The sequence below is a fragment of the Propithecus coquereli genome, unplaced genomic scaffold, assembly GCF_000956105.1.
Source record: "Propithecus coquereli isolate 6110/MARCELLA unplaced genomic scaffold, Pcoq_1.0 Scaffold273, whole genome shotgun sequence".
Classification (NCBI taxonomy): Eukaryota; Metazoa; Chordata; class Mammalia; order Primates; family Indriidae; genus Propithecus; species Propithecus coquereli.
Window position 1 is genome coordinate 3,409,421 of NW_012148319.1, and position 19,070 is coordinate 3,428,490.

The window sequence follows — 19,070 nt, forward strand, 5'->3', positions numbered from 1 at the left end:
CAAAAATCTGTTTCTAAATTCAAGTCAGGAAAATAAGAACTCGTTATTACCTGGCACATTCTGTCAATATTTTCTTCAGTTGGCATTACAAAGTACACTGCAGGAACATCTGGAATAGGATCTCGATCAGAGTGCAAAAGCCTAGAAGACATAAAGAACATAAAACATTTTTTCTTAGTTACTTATCTAAGAAGATAGTTTAAAATAGTATTTCTCAAACTGGGAGTTCACTAGCTCAAGGACGGTGACCAGTGCTTTAAAAGCTCTTGGTGCAAGTAATCAGTTAGTTAACCCAGCTTTCTCCTTACGTCGGCGTTAATATTATTTATTAGTTAACATCCGAATTGCTCATTAGTTTTCATCTGTTCTATTCGTATTGTTTCATAAGAGAATACACAAGAGAAAATCTAAAGATCTTATAGATTATATCACTTGAATAGTTTTCTCTTCTTACAATTCAGAGAACCTTTTCACTCAAATATCTCCACATCAAATCACAAAATCTTATTGTTCATTGTAAGATTTTACCATGCTTACATCAGGAAATATGAATAACATTCTATTTCTACAATACTTGCCTTTCTCTAATCATCCTTCCATAATCAAGAAGAGAGAGGAAAGAGGCATATGCTGCCAGTGGGTCTGCATTTATTAACTTCTCCCATCTGTCTGGCTGCTGCTACTGACACTGAAAAGGATAATGTGATGGCTGCCATAGGTTGTTTACTTTTTTTCTTATTTCTTTTTTTGCCACCCCACTCCCCAGTTGTCTGGTTTTTTTTCTGAGACAGAGTCTCACTATGTTGCCCAGGCTAGAGTGCCGTGGCGTCATCCTAGCTCACAGCAACCTCAAACTCCTGGGCTCAACCAATCCTCCTGCCTCAGCCTCCCGAGTAGCTGGGACTACAGGCATGCACCACCATGCCCGGCTAATTTTTTCTATTTTTAATCGTTTGGCTAATTTCTTTCTATCTTTAGCAGAGACGGGGTCTCGCTCTTGCTCAGGCTGGTTTCGAACTCCTGAGCTCAAACAATCCGCCTGCCTCGGCCTCCCAGAGAGCTAGGATTACAGGCGTGAGCCACCGCGCCCGGCCCCCAGTTGTCTTTTTTATGCTGCCTGTTCAACCACCATTTCATATTCTGGAAATTTATAATTACTGTTTCCTACAAATTGGCCTAAAACAGTTTGTAGAGTGTAAGTAACTGATGCAGTTTTCTCCAGCAAATAGGGAAGAATGATTAGGGGCAAGATGTACAGGAATTAATTCCAGTAGCTGTGTAATCTTTTATTCTCTGGTGGTAGCAGCAACAGGTTAGGGAGAGAGAGTCCTAAACTCTCAAACTGGACGACTATTCTCACCCCTGAAGGAAGTACTGAGTTAGGCCTCACTTCTGTAGTCACTGTTACTGAGCCATTGTAGTTCAGTAGACAAACAGCACAGAATGAGTGGTCAAACAATCTGACCACAGCTCTGCTATTAACTAGTTGTACAATCATGGGACAATCACTTAAGATTTTTAAATTTTAGTCTTTTCTTTAGTAAATAAAGTATTACTAGTTAAGCACTTATTAAGGTGCCAATGGCAACCAATGCTTATTAATAAACTATAATTTGCAAGGATGGCATCAATCTTCAGTATGTAAGAATACATTACCAAATATATTACCAATATATATATGACTACATTACCAAAGCAAATCTGTGTTTAAGTCTGACATGTTCTATCAAACATGTCAGAAGCAATATAATCGCACAACCTTAATAGTTAAGACAACACGGCCTCCCATGTGATTAACAGCCATAACTTCATAGTCACTAAAATTTTTCATATTAATGATAAACTAATTTAGATGTTCCTTTTCTAAAAAAGTAAAGATGGTTCCCGACTTATAATGGTTCAGTTTAGAATCTTATGACTTTATGATGGTGCAAAACAACACACATTCAGTAGAAACTGTACTTCAAGTACCCATACTTTTTTAACTTTTTTAACTTTCCATTTATAGCATTTAATAATTACATGAGATAGTCAATGGTTTATTATAAAGTTGTCTTTGTGTTAGATAATTTTACCCAACTGTAGGCTAATGTAAGTTTTCTGAACACATTTAAGGTAGGCTAGGCTAAGCTATGATGTCTGGTCGGTTAGGTGTATTAAATGCATTTAAAACTTATGATATTTTCAGCTTATGATGGGTTGATCAGGACATAGCCCCATCATAAGGCAAGGAGCATCTGTATACTTAAATTAAAGGAATAAAACACTTTTAGAGCTGGAAGAGACCTTAAGATTACCAGTTCTTCTTCACATAGAGAGTAAACCAAGCCTGTAGGAAAAGACACAACAAAGAAAATTTAAATTCTGAATCGTAAAGCCTTAGACTGAAGATTAATTTTTAACCTCAGAAATAAAGCATTGAATAAAAGAAGATATGAGGAAAATAAAGTATGTTCAGTTTGCTATAAATACTATAAACTAACATTATTTCTCTCTATAAGTGTTCCTTAATAATTTGATTTCAGGGCAGCCAAAGAAATTTTTAATAATGTGTTTGAAAATGAATGCCGGTATTCAAAATATGTTAAAACTCACAGATGCAGAGTAATTCCCATGTCTCTCAGCTCCTTCACAGATAGCAGAGGAGAGATTATATCTTGGCCAAATCTGTCATAAATGAGCACCTATTAAAAAAAATACCATGTGTTTTTTAAACATTATCAGTGAACAACCAATACAGAACCCATATTAAGACAATCATATGAGTCAAGAGAATGCTGAAGTAAATTTTAATAAATCATGTATACTGAATTCTTATCCTTGCCTCAATTTAGTATTTTCCATCATTATTTACTAAAATGTCCATCCAGGTAATAATACACTGTTAAAAGCATTACTACTTGGACTGAAATAAATCAACCACTACATAAATTTCTTCTTATAAAATATGTTTTCTAGGTTAAAAAAATTAGAGACTATAAAAATCTTTATTTTACGCTCTAATACAAGACTCTGAACATAGAACAAACTCACATTCATTCCCCTACTTTTCTTTCCAGTTCACATATATCTTTTCTAAAAACAGAGATGTAAAAATTAGCCACTTTCAAAACTAATATATAACAAGTTTCATGACAATGATGAGAATTTAGTAATTTAGCATCTCAGGTTAAGATAGTCATCTTAAAAATTAAGTCCCCAAAGAGTATTTGATAGCCTTATTGTACCAAATGCATTTCCTCACATTCTAAAAGTATTAAAACTGACACCTTCAAGAAGTAGTAAGAACTCCAAATGGGTTTTCTCTCTCAAAATTAGTTTTAGATTTAAGGCAAATAAAAGGGATTCTCAACTGGTAAGTGTTTTTCACAATTCCCTCAAAAATTCTTTACGGAATAAGAAATTGCTAATGAGAAGATGAAACATGCTATTATAAAAATATGTTTTTCTTGAAAGCCAGAATTTCCTTTAGAGAGGCTAAAAATTTTTCTGCTCTAGTTACAAAAGGTTAGATGTTGCATCTCTCAAAAATCTTTAAATCTCAAAACTCGATATTATTAATCTTGTGATATAAAAGTGATGGGTGGAGAAAGAATTTAACATAAATCTGTACTCAAGAAATTCTCAAACTATTTAACTCAACAGGTCAATACAGGCCTTAGAAACAAATAAATAAGTACAGTTTATGCAACAGGCAATAAGATGATGTCCACAAAGAAATAGGAAGTAAGGGGAAAATCAAGGAACACGCTGAAGCTTAAACTATGAATTCAACATGGATGACTTTAATCACCTTTAGAGTTAACTCAAAAGACTTAAAAGGACTCATGAGAGTTTTCGAAACACCCCCAATTCTAACCAAATTGATTTGTTCTTAGTTCTTAGCAATAAGGAAGTATAAAGTAACTATAAAGTTCAAATCTAATCAACTGTAATCTCTTTGGATAAAAAAAAGAGATAGAATCAGCATGCAGTTTAAAACGAAGAAGCCCAAAGAATAGAAATTTTTAAAGGCTCTCTAGCATTCCTAAAAAGAGAAAGATTGTAGATTACCTTCTAGTTCAATTAACAGTTTTACTGATAGTTTTGTATCTTACGTTAATAAATTAATGAACTGGTATTGTGGTTTATAGATCCCTCTCTTATGAGATAGTTAAAATAAACCAGTCCCTCTGAATGTGACTAACCCTAAGCAAGCTTACAAAATCCAAACTCTGGACTTGAAAAGCTAACATCACCCAGAGTAAAGACCTGACAGTGAGACTCCATCCAAGAGACCAGGTGGATTCCCTAGATGAATATTACTGTTTTATCACCTGTCTCACTTCATAAAATGTTTAAAGATTCATATTAAGATACCATGTTAAATAAAAATAAAATATTCATGCATTGTAACTGTGTTACTAGTTCAGTATTATAAGAAATTCCCTCCAATTACCACCAATAAGGGCTGTGAAAAAGGAATTAGTTTCCATTAAGATAAACTCTTACCTTCCATACTGGTTCTCCAGTGCTATTTTTAACATGAGGCACATTGAAATTCAACATACGCTTCAAAGCCACTGAAAATAAAAATAGTTTTATCAAATATCATTATTTTTTAGGATTTTCTTTTTCCTCCACATTTATTTTCCGACTCCAAAACAAAATGCACAAATCAACTCCAGTAAAACTGATTAATCAAATGACTGGATGTGTAGAACTAGGTAGGGGTCAGATCTTGTAAAACCATTTCATCAATAGCTAATTGGCATGTATTTGGGAGATTTCCATCCCTAGATGAAACTGTGGAAACTGTTCAGGAAGAAGCTTTTTCCATTTCTCCTGACAATATCACACTACATTTTAAATAGATGCAAAAAGAAATTTCTTTAATCACGAACTTGCAATGTCCTCAATAGATAACTGATGCTGTTGGCTATTCACTGTCTGGCTGAAAACAGATTTTTTTAAAAACAAAATTATCTATGACATTTAATTGATTCATATACAAAACCTTCACACAACAGGTCTATTTTTTAGTTACCTAAGAGCACATTTTACAACATCCTGTCAGATTCAGTGAAAAGCCATGTTGCTTAAAATTCTATGTTCCCTGGGAAAAATTAGACTTTCCCATAGATGTTAGATAACTGATAACTCCAGCCAAGAAAATACACAACTTCAAAAATCACAGCAGTTATAAATAGTAGTTAGGTGATTTAATTTTTAAAAGACTGGCAACTTAAAATTGACTTGATTTTTAAAAACATTTACATCAGGTTTTATTAACTAATGCAGAATAACTCACATTCCAAACTTTTACCAGAGAACTATATAATTCTAAAATCACCTGAGTATCAATTTATAGCATATTCATTCACTCACTAGAAAAACTTCTATTGAATGCTTATATGCTGAGGTAGATATAATGCTGTAACACCTCTATCATGGAAGAGACTGTAATTCAGAGATATATTTGTATAGTTAGGCATGTGTACATACATACATAATTTTTGGTAAAAATGTTAGTATCTAATGTCTAGCCAATAATACATATTACCAATAATTTACACCTACTTCAGAGGCTCACAGGTGCTATGGTGTTACATAAAACTATGCATAAACAAAAAAACACTTTAGTATTTAAAACTGAAATAACACAGGAGACATGGAGGGCGTTCCAGGATTAACTCTCCCACCGTGCACTACAGAGCTCTTCTTACCACCTCGAGGCAATAAAGACAACATCAACCTGGCAGTCACAGCTCAAGAGACAGAAAACCTTGATTCTTAGGAAAAACTGTTCACACTCTTAACCCATGACAACTTGAAGAACTACAGCCTAGGCTGCCATGGGAGCCTCAGGTGTTTAGTGTTCTCCAGAGTTAGGCCTCAGCTAACTGAAAGAGGCCAGTAGCAGCAGATAATCCCACATTTGCCTTCTCAGCTAAATCTAGGGGAATTTCTCCACCTTTGAGCCTTGGCTAACTTGTTAAAAGGTATTTTGATATAGTGGGAAGGACACTGTTCAAACAGTGTATAAGAATGTCATTTTACTTTCTTCAGAGTTTAACTCCCCAAGGCTTAAATCATTGCTTTTAACTGAAATGACAAACTAGTTTTCCTTATTGTCTCTAAACATACTACAGGTTGAGCATCTGAAGACCGAAAATCTGAAATGCTCCAAAATCTGAAACTTTTTGAGTGCCAACATGACGCGCTCAGATTATTGGATTTGGGATGTTCAACCATAGTATCACAAATATTCCAAAATCCAAACCACTTCTGGTCTCGAGCATTTTGGATATAGGATACTCAACCTATATCCCTATTCCTAGACTTGGAATGGGGTTAATGTGTTTTTACCCTTACCTAGAATGTTTTCTTCACTCATTCCCTGAACAAATATTGTCAACTATATTTACTATTCATTTACTCATTCAACAAGTGTCTAATGAGTGTTTACCACATGCACTCTAGTTATTGGGGATCTAGCACTGAACAAAACAAACTGAATAAAAATTATCTATTCTTAAGTAGTTTTCATTCTAGTTGGGGGAGAAAGATAATCAACAAAGAAAAATAAGATTGGGAAAGGGGAAGAGGGAGTTGAGATGTAATTGCAAATAGAGTAATCAGGGAAGGATTCCTGAGGTGATATTCGAGTAAAGACCTAAAGGAGGTGAAGGAGTGAGCCACATACACTATCTCTAAAAGAATATTCTAGAAAGAGGAAACAAATACAAAGGCTCAAAGGTGGGATCATTTCTGTGTTCGAGGAAAGGGGTGATTTAATAGGGAATGACATCAGAAAGGTGCAGGGACCAGATCATATAAGCCTTGGCTTTTCCCGTGATGGAAATGGGAAGCTGCTGGAAGATTTTGAGCAAATATATGATGTAATCAGTCTTGGTATTGTGTAGAAAAGACTGAAAAGGAATTGGGTTGTAAAAGCAAGGAAACCAAATAGGTTATCGCGGAAATTAAGGCAGAAATTCATGGTGAATTGGACCTGGGTGATAGCAATGACAACAGTCAGATCCTGGATATATTCTCAAAGTAGAACTGACAAGATTTACTGACAGATCTGACATGAGACATGAGAGAGAAGTCAAGAAAACTTCAAGGTTTTTGACCAGAGTAACCACAAGGATGAAGTTGCCATTAACTTGGCAAGTAAGTTATGGGGTAGACTAAGTTCAGATGGGAGGTCAAGACTAGAGATATAAACTGGGAATTATCAATATATAGATAGTACTTAAAGCTAAGAGCTAGAAGACATCACTATAGTAGAGAAAACAGTTGATCTGGGACCCTACAATGTTGAGAAGCAGGTAAGACGAACAAGAACTTGCAAGGAAGAGGCAAGCGTGAAGGACATTAGCAGAGGTGGAAGCAACAGATTCTGCCTGTTGAACTGAAGATAGGGATAGAAAGGGGAGTAATGCAGGTAACTTTCACAAAGGAGACAGTTTTTGATATGACCTTTAAAAGATCAATAAGGTTTCTTCAGGCATGCAAAGCAAGACACAGGCATGCCAGTTAACCTTTACATATATTAGTTTCCTCATCTGTAAAACTGAGATAATAATACATACAAAATCACCTAAAATAGTACCTGGCAATAGTAAATGTTCAATAAACTATTATCTCATCTATCCAAATTGATTGTAAATTCCTTTGTATCACAGTGTCTTGTATCTATCATAGAATATTTGAGGATTGTGAGTTATTTCCCAAAATATTCTTCTTAATAGGCATCTGGGAAACATTTAATTTTGCTTATATAGCACATATAAAGGGATTTACCTTCCTCTGAAAATAAGACAGAACTCAATTACAGTACTAATTTGATAAATAATTGATCTAGCACAACCAGCTAGTAATGATGTAAAATCTTAATATGATGTTTATTCCTGCAAAAATACAAACGACAGGATTAGGTTTTAATATTCTACAAAGTTTCTGCATATAAAAATTTACTCCATGTTAACTTAATTTTTCAAGAAACTCCTTTGTATTGGTATAGAATTTTACTGACATGTTATTTTTTTTAATATGTAGTATGACCTAATTAATTTAGTTTCATTAAGCTACCAGAAACCACAGCACTAAAACAAGTGGGATTTCCTGTCTAATTACACAGATAAAATGAAGGGCAGGTATTCTCTGAATCTTATTTGGACTTTCAAATATTTAAGTTATGCCTGACTTCACCTGATAGGTTATCCTAAATTATTTACTGGTAAAAGTAGAACACGTCAGTATGCTTTGTGTGCCATTACTAGATTGAAGTCTATCATCAATTTTTTCTTTAAATGCCAAAGGAAGTAATCAGGTAAAGCCCAAACCCTCTTCTGTAGGTCATATTAATTGTGACCAATTATTTTCCTATTTAGATTTATAGGTAAAGAAGCATAATTCAGGAGACAGAATTTCCAAGAATGCACATTCTTGATGGTTTATTTCTATTAGCTCATCAAAACAAACAGCTTGACAACTTTCAATACAATTAGCTAACAGGTATAAACCAAGTTGTCAGGAGTTTTCAAATAAGGCAAAACTAAAAATATCTAAGATAAAAAAAAAAACAAAACCAAAACCACGACCAAAACTCAAGGGAAAAAATGTGTATCTTTACACATTTCGCTGCGTAAGTGGAACCTAAATAAATATGACCTACTGAAGATGAAAGTATTAATGTTATTTTGAAACACTAATCTGTCAAACAATTACAGTGAGAAAGCTATTAATTCATTCTTCCGTACTTTCCGGGAAGCTGAAGGAGGAATCTTTATCAGCAGGCATTTTTCTGCACGTACCTCCAAAAGACCGGTCTGCAGTAGAAAAATGGCACAAAGTAAGCCGCTCTGAAAATATCTAAATTTTGTAATTATGGTGGAAGTGCCGGAAAATGGAGTTCTTTCACCATTAAAACGGGGATAACTGAATCACACACAGAAACAAACCCAAAGACTTCATAGGTAGCAACACAGAGAAGAAGATACCAGCTGCCAGATATTGTCGGGATGGCCTTCTGAGGCCCAGTAGGAAGGAGACGAGCAGGACCATAGCAACTGGCCCACCCCTGAAGCCCTTTCTCCTGTACCACAGGTGAGGGGCCGAGTCCTCAAGCTAATCTATCTCTTCCTCAGGAACTCCAAAAGGAGGGGCTCTTGATGTTCTAGGGGTTGGATTAAACTCTTGGAGGTCGGTCTCTGAGCAACACGCACCACTACCGAGTGAGGGCGACAAGCAGAGGAAGAGGATGTCGCCATGGCAGGCACGAAATTGCAGGGAGAAGAGAGAAGTCAGTACCTGTCTGCCTCTCCCGAATACTGGCCGCCGCCGCCGCCATCTTCACTCCCACCATCCACTGCCCAGCTGGCGAGCGGAGCCCGAAGATGACGTGGCCGCCCTTACCGCCCCGGAAGCAAAGCCGGGGGGCGGGGCCGAAGGAGGTGCTTAGGGGCCTGGCCCGGCCCCGCCCCCTTCAAAGAGACCTTCCCGTGCCCTCCTATCTCGGGGTGGAACTTGGATCTTCAGTGGCCTGTACTGTTTTTCAGCGGCCGAATAGTGTAATGTTTTTTATCCTATCTAATCGCACCCTCTCAAATGGTAGCTACCTTAAATTAAACTCTTAGGGTAGGAGCGTGGTGTAGTGGTAAGAACTTATAATTACTGAACTGTTAGCTTGGTCATTGCCGAGTGATAATACTCGGGTATAAGGATCACAGCACTATAGTAAATGAAGCACCTGAAACAAAGTAGACATTTAGTTTTCCAGTGCAGCAGGAGTCTCACCTGTGCTCCATTTTCCAGGCAAACAGCTTCGGGGAATTACTCTAATCTGGCAGATTTCTCAGTCTAATCTCTTAGGCAAAATGGTCTAGCTTTATGGTGGTTTCCCTGGATGGGCACAGGAACCAGGAAGGCATAAAATGGCAAATTGGTTTTTCCTCCTTCCTTGTAGTAATTGTAAAATGACAAAACATTGCTTTGTGGGGAAATGGGTAGTAGTGCTGGTGTTTTAATGTACACTTGAAGCCATGGGATCACAAAATGTATCCGATATTGATAATTTCTAATTTAATCCATAGATTTTATTGGATATCAAAAATGCATACACAATGATAACTCACTTTCTGTATGTTCAACAGAGTCTACTGATGACGTTGCTTAGCTGTTGAATGTTTTTTTTTTTTTTTTTTGACACAGAGTCTCACTCTGTTGCGCGGGCTAGAGTGCCGTGGCGTCAGCCTAGCTCACAGCAACCCCAGACTCCTGGGCTCAAGCAATCCTCCTGCCTCAGCCTCCCAAGTAGCTGGGACTACAGGCATGGGCCACCATGCCCGGCTAATTTTTTCTATATATTTATAGTTGTCCGATTAATTTCTTTCTATTTTTAGTAGAGACGGAGTCTCACTCTTGCTCAGGCTGGTTTTCGAACTCCTGAGCTCAAACAATCCGCCGGCCTCGGCCTCCCAGAGTGCTAGGATTACAGGCGTGAGCCACCGCACCCGGAGAGCTGTTGAATGTTAATTCTGAAGTTGCACCAAATTCTGAAATGAAACCAGACTCTGCCTTAAAAACTTTCAAAATTATATAAATGAAATGAATTAAGTTATCCTAACAATTACATAAAAAACAAGATTGTATTCTATAATACTAGCTTCTATACTTCTTAAATAAAAGCTGTTATTTTTGTGAAATTTAAAACAGGTTATCGTATTTTTAACTATTAGGAAATTATTTTAGCTATTAGGAAATGCCCTAGCATTGAGCCTACATTTTTTACCTTTAAGAACTACATCATCTCTCATTTTTATAGCTACTTGACATAATCATTAAAAAATTAACTGGGGGGCATGCCGGCTGGTGGTTCACCAGCCTGTAGTCCGAGCACTCTGGGAGGCCGAGGAGGAAGGACCACTTGAGGTCAGGAGTTGGAGACCAGCCTGAGCCAGAGCCAGACCCCATCTCTAATAAAATTAGAAAAAATTAGCCATGTGTGGTAGCACACGCCTGTACTCCCCAGTTACTGGGGAGGCTGAGTGAGGAGGATCGCTTGAGCCCAGGAGCTTGAGGTTACAGTGAGCTGTGATGATGCCATTGCACTCTACCCAGAGCAACAGAACCAGGCTGTCTCAAAAAAAAAAAGAAGTTAATTAACTGGGGCCAGTGCAGTGGCTCGTCCATGTAATCCCCAAACTTTGGGTGATTGAGGCAGGAGGATCACTTGAGGGCAGGAGCTAGAGACCAGATTGTGCAACACAGCCAGTTGCACCAAAAAAAAAAAAAAAAATAGCCTAGTGTGGTGGCATGCCTGTCCCACCTACTTTGAGGCTGAGGTGGGAGGATTGGTTGAGCCCAGGATACTGTGAGCTATAATCAGGCCAGGCAACAGAGCAAGGCCCTGTCTCCTAAAAAAAAGAAAAAAAGAAGAAAATAAATTAACTGCGATATTTATTGGTGTTTTCTTTAGTGCTATGACTAATATTTTGAAGGAATTTCCAATAATCTAGGTGTGTTCCAACTAAAAAGAAATGACACTTTCTGCCCTATGGGAGAGTTTTACTTCATTCTATAGTCTCCATGGAATACAGAATACCTTAGAGCCCGATCTTGGTTCATTTGGGTATTTCCACTTTCAAATGCAAATTAAATGCAATACTATGAGGCATATTAATATAAAAGACTAAGAGAATTTTGACATTCATGAACAGTATATACAAATGAAATGATTAAAAACTGTCCTGACCAAGGTGTGCACAATAAATTTATAGAAAAATATATCCCATAGAAGAACAGTAACAGTAGAGAAATAGTCCTTGAAAGGCTGAGACTCAGTAAGGTATTTGTTTTGTATTATTAGAATCAGATAGAAAATAATCTGTGACTTCAGGGTACTAATTAACATAATTTACTATTGCTATTTATCTGACTCTACCCAGATTTTGGCTTAAATTATTTATTTTGGCAAGCTATTTTATATTCATAGATAGTTTTAACACAACTCATTTCTAAAGGTTCATGGGTGTCAGTCAAAAACTGCTTACAGGATCTCTCAAATGTGGAGAGTAAAGGATCTTGTATATTACTCAGTTTTGTGAGAATCTTAATCTTGTTAAATCCCAACAAGTTATTTTGTTTATATAAGCACTTCACAATTTGTGGCATAAACATATTTATTTAGAAAACAACATTATAAAGGTCATGCTTTTTTGTTATGTCTGGCAGTCTTGAAAAAAGGGAAAAATAGGCTGACATATAAACTATCACCTAGCCTAATACCTGATAATACAGTAGGTATTGAAATATGTTTAGGAATTGGAAAAGGTAACAGTGAAAATCACAACTTGAAAATTGGTTCTCTTCAAGGCAATTCAAATTTTCCTAAACTACAGGTAATACATATTCAAGTAATTCATAATTAAATGTGTTTTTATGCTTTCTATTGCATTACTTGAAGCATAAAAACTAGTTTAATAGCTTATTGTAAAAGCAACAATAAAATACATGATAATTACCATATAAAAGAATTATTTGTTTATAAATAGAATCTTATTCTGATGATTTTCTTATGTCTGAATGCTAAAGGCAAAGTCACTAAGAAAACATACCTGGTTATACTCCCCTTTACTTAGCATTTAGTATTGAGTACAAAAGTACCAATAACGTACAAATGCATAAAATAGAAACCAAAGTGAATTCTCATGCTGGTAATCAAATAAAGCCTTTTTACTTAACCCAAACAAAAGATCGCTTCCTCGAATTAGAGAAAATATTACAAAGTATAATATCATAAGCTAGTTTTGATGATATATTTTGAAGAATCTTTGTCTTAAATACTAAAACAATAAAATGACTAAGTACAAGAAAGGCAGAGAATTGTATATAAGGCTTTTAGATAATGTTCCCACACTAAAAATAGTTTAAAGTCTGCTTAGAAACAATGAATATAAAACTAACCAAAACTATTAACAGTATAGATGCATTACAGGTCGATTATGGTTTTCCTCAATATTGAGAGCAAGAGAAAACAAGCTTAAAATATACAGCGTTTAGACAATTGAAATATTTAAGAAATACATATAACATTTATAAAGGTTTATAGCATAATTCCTTTTTAAAATTCAATGTCAGTAAGAATTATGCACTGGCTATAAAATGAACAGGAGAAGAACAATTATAATACCAACCATTTGACAAAATAACACGGCAGAAAATAAATAACCTACAGATTTCTCTGATGTGCTTTGACTATACAAATTAATCTAAAAATCATAGTAATGCAACATCCTTCCAACCAGAAAACATTTTGCAATATGAATATTTATGCTTCACTTTAAAACACAAATGTCCTAAATTATTATTTATACCATCTTATCACTAAGGCCCTGTCTACATCTAAAATAAGTAAAATGAGGATTTGGAATACTGTTTATAATTGTAGTTGACTCAAGCACGCTGCCTCCCCACCTGCTACCAGCACCTCAACAAGTGTGTGAGTGTTCTATCAGCCTTAATTACCACTCTAGGGAGAATTAATTAAAACTATAAACCAGAAAATGGCTTTACTTTTGGGTTGTATTGGTTTAATGACTGTTTAAATTTTATAAAAACTAGACAGTTTAAGAAACAAAATACCCAATTTATCAATACATTTGGAAAAAAGCTGTATGGTGAATTTGAGGTTTATATTAGATATTCAAACTTTTCTTAATAATCGATCCTTTAATTACTTTAGGTCATCCAACAGAATTCAACACATGATAAAGAAATACCTTGTTTAACATTTTCAAATACTTCAAATTAAAGTAAAACTTTAATTTGTTAAGTCTGTTAGTAAGTATAACTTAAAATATATATGAGGTAACAGAAAATTACACTAAGATTATGTTTTAATTTTCCTTTGGTAGTAACAGATGTATTATCTACATCAAATCAATCCTGTTATTTTTCTCTAAAAATATCAGTAATTTAAGGATATTTCTTAGGAAAAATGAGAAAATGACAACAGCTGATATCTGCTTTGTGTACCAAGAAGAGCATGCTTAAAACATTTTACCTCCCATAATGAATTACCTATCATAAGGATTTACTTTAGTGGAAAACTGGGGCTTTATCTCATTTGTATTTGATAAAAGATTAGGGACATTCGATTTTTTCCAATTTTTTCTTTTTGCAGGAGTATAAACATGCAGACGTGTATGTATCTTAACATTGTTATTACATGATTTCTTGTTACTTTTAGGTATTCTTTGACTTTTAGTAGCATTAATAGAGTTTAAAAATAAAGGGAACATAAGTAAAGCATTTATAGAAGGACACACAGAAAGTACTTATCTCTGTGTGGTGAGATTAGAGTGGGTTTTTCATTCTGTCCCTTTTACTTTATTTATACATTGCTGGTATAATAACAGATATCATTCAAGAGCAAAGAAGATAACTGTATAATGCTATGGTGCCAGCTTACTTAGCATACAACTATATTGATAATAAATGTTAAATGATCAAATCTATCACATGGCAATCCACAGAGATCATTCAGATACCTAAACTGATTATGGATCAGACATACTGAGTATCGCACATAGGATACAGAAAAAAAAAATTCTATGATTAAAGTCAGGGCTTTAAAGAAAATACACTTTCTTAGATATTTTCAACCACATTTTATCCACCTCAGAAGTGTTTTTAAACCTATGGAATATCCAGATTCCAGAATATTTGTGCAATTCTGCTTTTTATATAATATTTCCTATTAGGCATAATCTAATTGCAATGTGGGTCTTTTTAATATAAAGCAGTAATCTAAAAACATTTAACCACCAATTTAGTGCCATCCTAGAAAAACATACATAATATTATAACACATACCCTGAATATATGTCTCTGATTTATATAACAAGATTTATCCAATTAACTTTTCTATTTAATGCTTTAAAATAAAATAAAGAATACTTTCAAATTGCATAAAACTAGAAAAATCCTGGCATCCTACAAGTTATCCTAATTTATAAAAATAGTGAGTAAAACAGTTTTTATCTTATATATACCATGCTACTATACCTAATAAAGTCTGTACAACCATTCTGAAAGTATTTATATTGAGGTTTACGAAGCATATATAATAAGAAAATGGAAAAATATCACCAATTTTGATTAGTATGCCTTAACAAAAAAAACTGTTTAGCTTAAATGGCCAAAACATTCCTTTATCTTCATATCATAAATTTTATTGGGCCAAGGAGCTAACAAATTTGTTGAAAAGTGATGATGAAAAAATTTCTGAAACAAAAGAAAGTTTTCAATAGCAGCTTTTAAAGAAGGGTCTCTTTGTTCAAAGAAACATTTTAATGTTCAACGTAGTGAGAACTTTCTTCCTTTTCTAGTCTTAGAGTGTTTCTTATGGCAAAGTCCATATTTTCTTGAAACTCTTTATATGTATTGGTGATTGGAACTGCTAAACAGTTATTACACTTGTTTCCAACAGGAAAATCCATATGCAGACACTCAATTGAAGGAGTGGGTTTAAATCCAGCTGGAGGAATGGAACTGCAACCAGTTGCAAAAATAAGAATGTCTTCCATTGTTGTTGCAGATTTACCATCTGAAAAGTTTACCAATGAAAGAGAAAAAGAAAGAAAAATAAATACATGCTGTCTATTAATTATCATCAATATACTCTAGACTGGGAATTATTAAAAGGCATAGACTCCCCACACTCATCTTCGGCAAACTAAATCACTAAGCCAAGTGTAGTAATAGGCAAACAGTTCATTCAACAAGTGAATCTCAAAGTATTAATAGAAGGATTCATAAAATCATTTCGTCCAATTACTCACTGTATATTTGACCATTTCTAGGTCATCACTATTTTATAAATTAGTTCAACAAATGCAGACGGGAAACCTAAGTAATGAAAAAATACACAAAACCTAAACAAAATTTCAACTAAGAGTTAAACTTTAAAGCTTTAGTCTTAAAGCTAATCTGCTACATTGTGGCAATCATCTATATATTTACAGTTTTTCAGAAAGAATGCCTTTCACCTCAAATTATCTAGAGAAAAACAAATTGCAAAGTATAAATTTACTCTATAACATTTTCCCATCATTTCTAACTCATTCACATAAACCTGCTTTGAAATAAGTCTCTTTTGTAAATATGGAGTTAGCAGATAAAAGTTTTATTAATACCAAAAGGTAAAATTCAATGAAAGAAATATGCTAAACAAATGTTCTGAGATAGTTAAATAAAAATAAAATATCCACATACCCTCAACAGCCTGTAAGTAACTGTTCCAAAACCCCAAAGCTTGTACGTCAGGTAATGTGTGTACTGTAAAAAGATCACTAAGGATTTTTGCAGAAAGATTCCCAGGTTTATGACAGAGGACACTACAAAATGCTTCTGGATAAGTCTGAATTTTCTCCAAAACACCAAGAGTTTTCAGACCCTGCTTAAAACTTAGAAGAAGAAAAACAATGAGCCAACATTCATACATGTATGTTTGGTATAGTATTATGGTATTAACATTTCTAGCTAATTTATCTGGCACTTTTTGAAACAGCTAATGATTAAAACAAAACAAAAACAAACTCACAAAAAACCAATATATTTTTAGATGTGAGGGAAAAAAAGAAAATATTGACATACTATATATAATACTTTCAGATCTATAGCAAGCAAATACATTAAAATGAATATTTTATTATGCCTACATTATATGGCTTTATAGTTTTAAAATTAAGTTAATTTTTTATTAAGAGGAAAGAAGTGGCTATCTGAAGTATTTTATACCTCAAAGCTAGTTATTATAAAAATGAAGTTTCCTAGACATTATAAAAAGTGATAAATCTTAATCACATAAAAACTTAAAACTTTTGTATTGCTAAAAGAAATGAACAAAGACAAAGTGGGAAAATATTCTAATATTCATGACAGAAAATAAATTTCTCTAGTATATTCATTTCTATGAATTTCTCTAGTATATTTTTGGCTCAATAGGAAAATTGAGCCCCAAAAATGTATAATTAACAAAAGAAATACAAATAATAAATAAATAAATATACAAGGGATGTCTGGAAAATATCCAGTCATCTAATATGTAAATTTATGGCTGGATACTTCAAATATGTATATGTGAGGGCTGTCTGGAAAGTATCCAGCCATCTAATACGAAAAATTACGGCTGGATACTTTCTGGACAGCCCTCATATATATATATTTGAAACAGGGTTTTCCTGTTGCCCAGGCTGGAATGTAATGGCACAAGTATAGCTCAAAGCATCCTCAAACTTCTGGGCTCGAGCAATTCTCTCACCTTAGCTGGGGGAATAGCTGGGACTACAGGTGCACACCGCCATGCCTAGCTACTTTTTTTCTTGGTAGAAACGGTGTCTTGCTATATTGCCTAACCTAGTCACAACCTCCTGGCCTTAAGTGATCCTCCCAGCTCAGCCTCCCAAAGTGCTAGGATTATAAGCATAAGCCACTGTGCCCAGCCCAAATGGATAATTTTTAAATGCACATCTTCACTAAATAAGAAAGAGCAAAGGTATCATTTTTGCCTATCAGACTGACTTTCTGAATTCCCCACCCACCTTTTCAAATACTCTGCTATATTGGTTTATGTCCCTTTTCTATTGGCTCTTTCTTAAGAGGACTTAAACATGTTGCTATGATTTAATGCTTTTGTCCCCTCTAAAAATTCATGTTGAAACTTAATCCCTTCATGTAACAGTATTGGAAGGTGTGGCCTTTGGAGATAATTGAGTCATGAGGATTCTGCCCTTATGAATTGGACTGTCCATAAGAATTTGCCCCTTTTTGCCCTTCCATCTTCTGCCATGTGAGGACACAGTATTCCTCCCCTCCAGAAGACACAGCATCAAGGTGCCATCTTGGAAGCAGAAAGCAGCCCTCAACAGACACCAAACTTGCTCATGCCCTGATCTTGGGGCTTCCTAGCCGCTTGAACTCTGAGAAAATGAATTTCTGTTCTTTATAAACTATCCAGGCTCAGGTAGTCTGTTATAGCAGCACAAAACAGGAATAACACATGTGCTTATCTTTTCCAAGTTAGAATAAGGAAAAAAAATCACTTCACTCAATCCCATCTGTTTTCCTTCCTGGAAAACCTACTTGAAACCCTTCTCTATATTCACTGACAAAAATTTCCTAGTTACTTTTCCTCCATTCCTGTCCACATCTCTGGATGCCCTAAGTTCATGAATGACCTCCTTCTATGGCACCAGTCTCCTGGTTACCTCCCAATTCTCTGGCCAGAGCTTTTCAGTCCCTCTCATAGGTTTCTTCTTTCTTTAACTTGCTTAATATGTTGCTGTTTGTCCCTTGTAGATCTGTACAAGGCCGTCTTCTCTCTTTTATATAAATTAGACAATCGTATCATCTCCCAAGGCTTTATTTAGTAGGTTTATGCTCATAACTACAAAATCTATTATCTCTAGCCTATAAATATATCCAACAGACTACTGGGTACCATATGGATGATTCTAAGCACCCAAACTTAAGTTCAAAAGGAAGGAAATCACCTTAAAAACAAAATATGAACCTTAAATGACAGTAAATGGCCTCATTATCCATCAAATTTGTATAATAAAAGTCATCCTTAACCCTTCCCTCTTCCATTCCTAACTACCAAGTCCTATGAATTTCCTTTTCTGAAATCCCTTTTATTTGCTCATTTCTCCACATACCACTGCTACCACCCTGTTATAAACCACCCGCAATGGAACTGTATCCTGGGTGTGCAAATCTCCAAGTCCATTTTCCATGCTGTGCCAGAAATAAACCTCAATACTGTCATTCACCCTGAGCTATGTTGAATGGTGGCCCTCAAAAATATACGTCTGAATCCTATTCCCTAGAACCTATGAACGTGACCTTATCTGGAAAAAGGGCATTTGCAGATGTAATCATGTTAAAGGATCTTCAGATGAGACCATCCTACCCAGATTGTTTGGACTGGCTCTTTATCCAATGAAAAGTGTCTTTATTAAGAGACACGCACACAGAGACACATACAGAGGGAAAGGCCATGTGATATAGTCAGACAC

General features: G+C 35.0%; 2 protein-coding genes across 2 annotated transcripts in view; both read right to left on the minus strand.

Annotated features, from left to right (window-relative positions):
• SCFD1 (sec1 family domain containing 1) overlaps positions 1–9,417 on the minus strand; it is a 105,962-nt gene extending 96,545 nt beyond the window's left edge. The window contains exons 1-4 of the mRNA XM_012647886.1: positions 9,301–9,417; positions 4,492–4,562; positions 2,596–2,684; positions 51–141 (exon numbers count right to left, since the gene is read on the minus strand). Of these exons, the coding sequence (XP_012503340.1) occupies positions 51–141; positions 2,596–2,684; positions 4,492–4,562; positions 9,301–9,355 (306 nt within the window). The 5' untranslated portion in view covers positions 9,356–9,417. The remainder of the gene's footprint in view (positions 1–50; positions 142–2,595; positions 2,685–4,491; positions 4,563–9,300) is intronic.
• A 5,924-nt stretch (positions 9,418–15,341) lies between these two features.
• Positions 15,342–19,070, minus strand: part of G2E3 (G2/M-phase specific E3 ubiquitin protein ligase) — a 70,248-nt gene continuing 66,519 nt past the window's right edge. Inside the window, exons 14-15 of the mRNA XM_012647879.1 lie at positions 16,267–16,457; positions 15,342–15,598 (exon numbers count right to left, since the gene is read on the minus strand). Of these exons, the coding sequence (XP_012503333.1) occupies positions 15,342–15,598; positions 16,267–16,457 (448 nt within the window). The remainder of the gene's footprint in view (positions 15,599–16,266; positions 16,458–19,070) is intronic.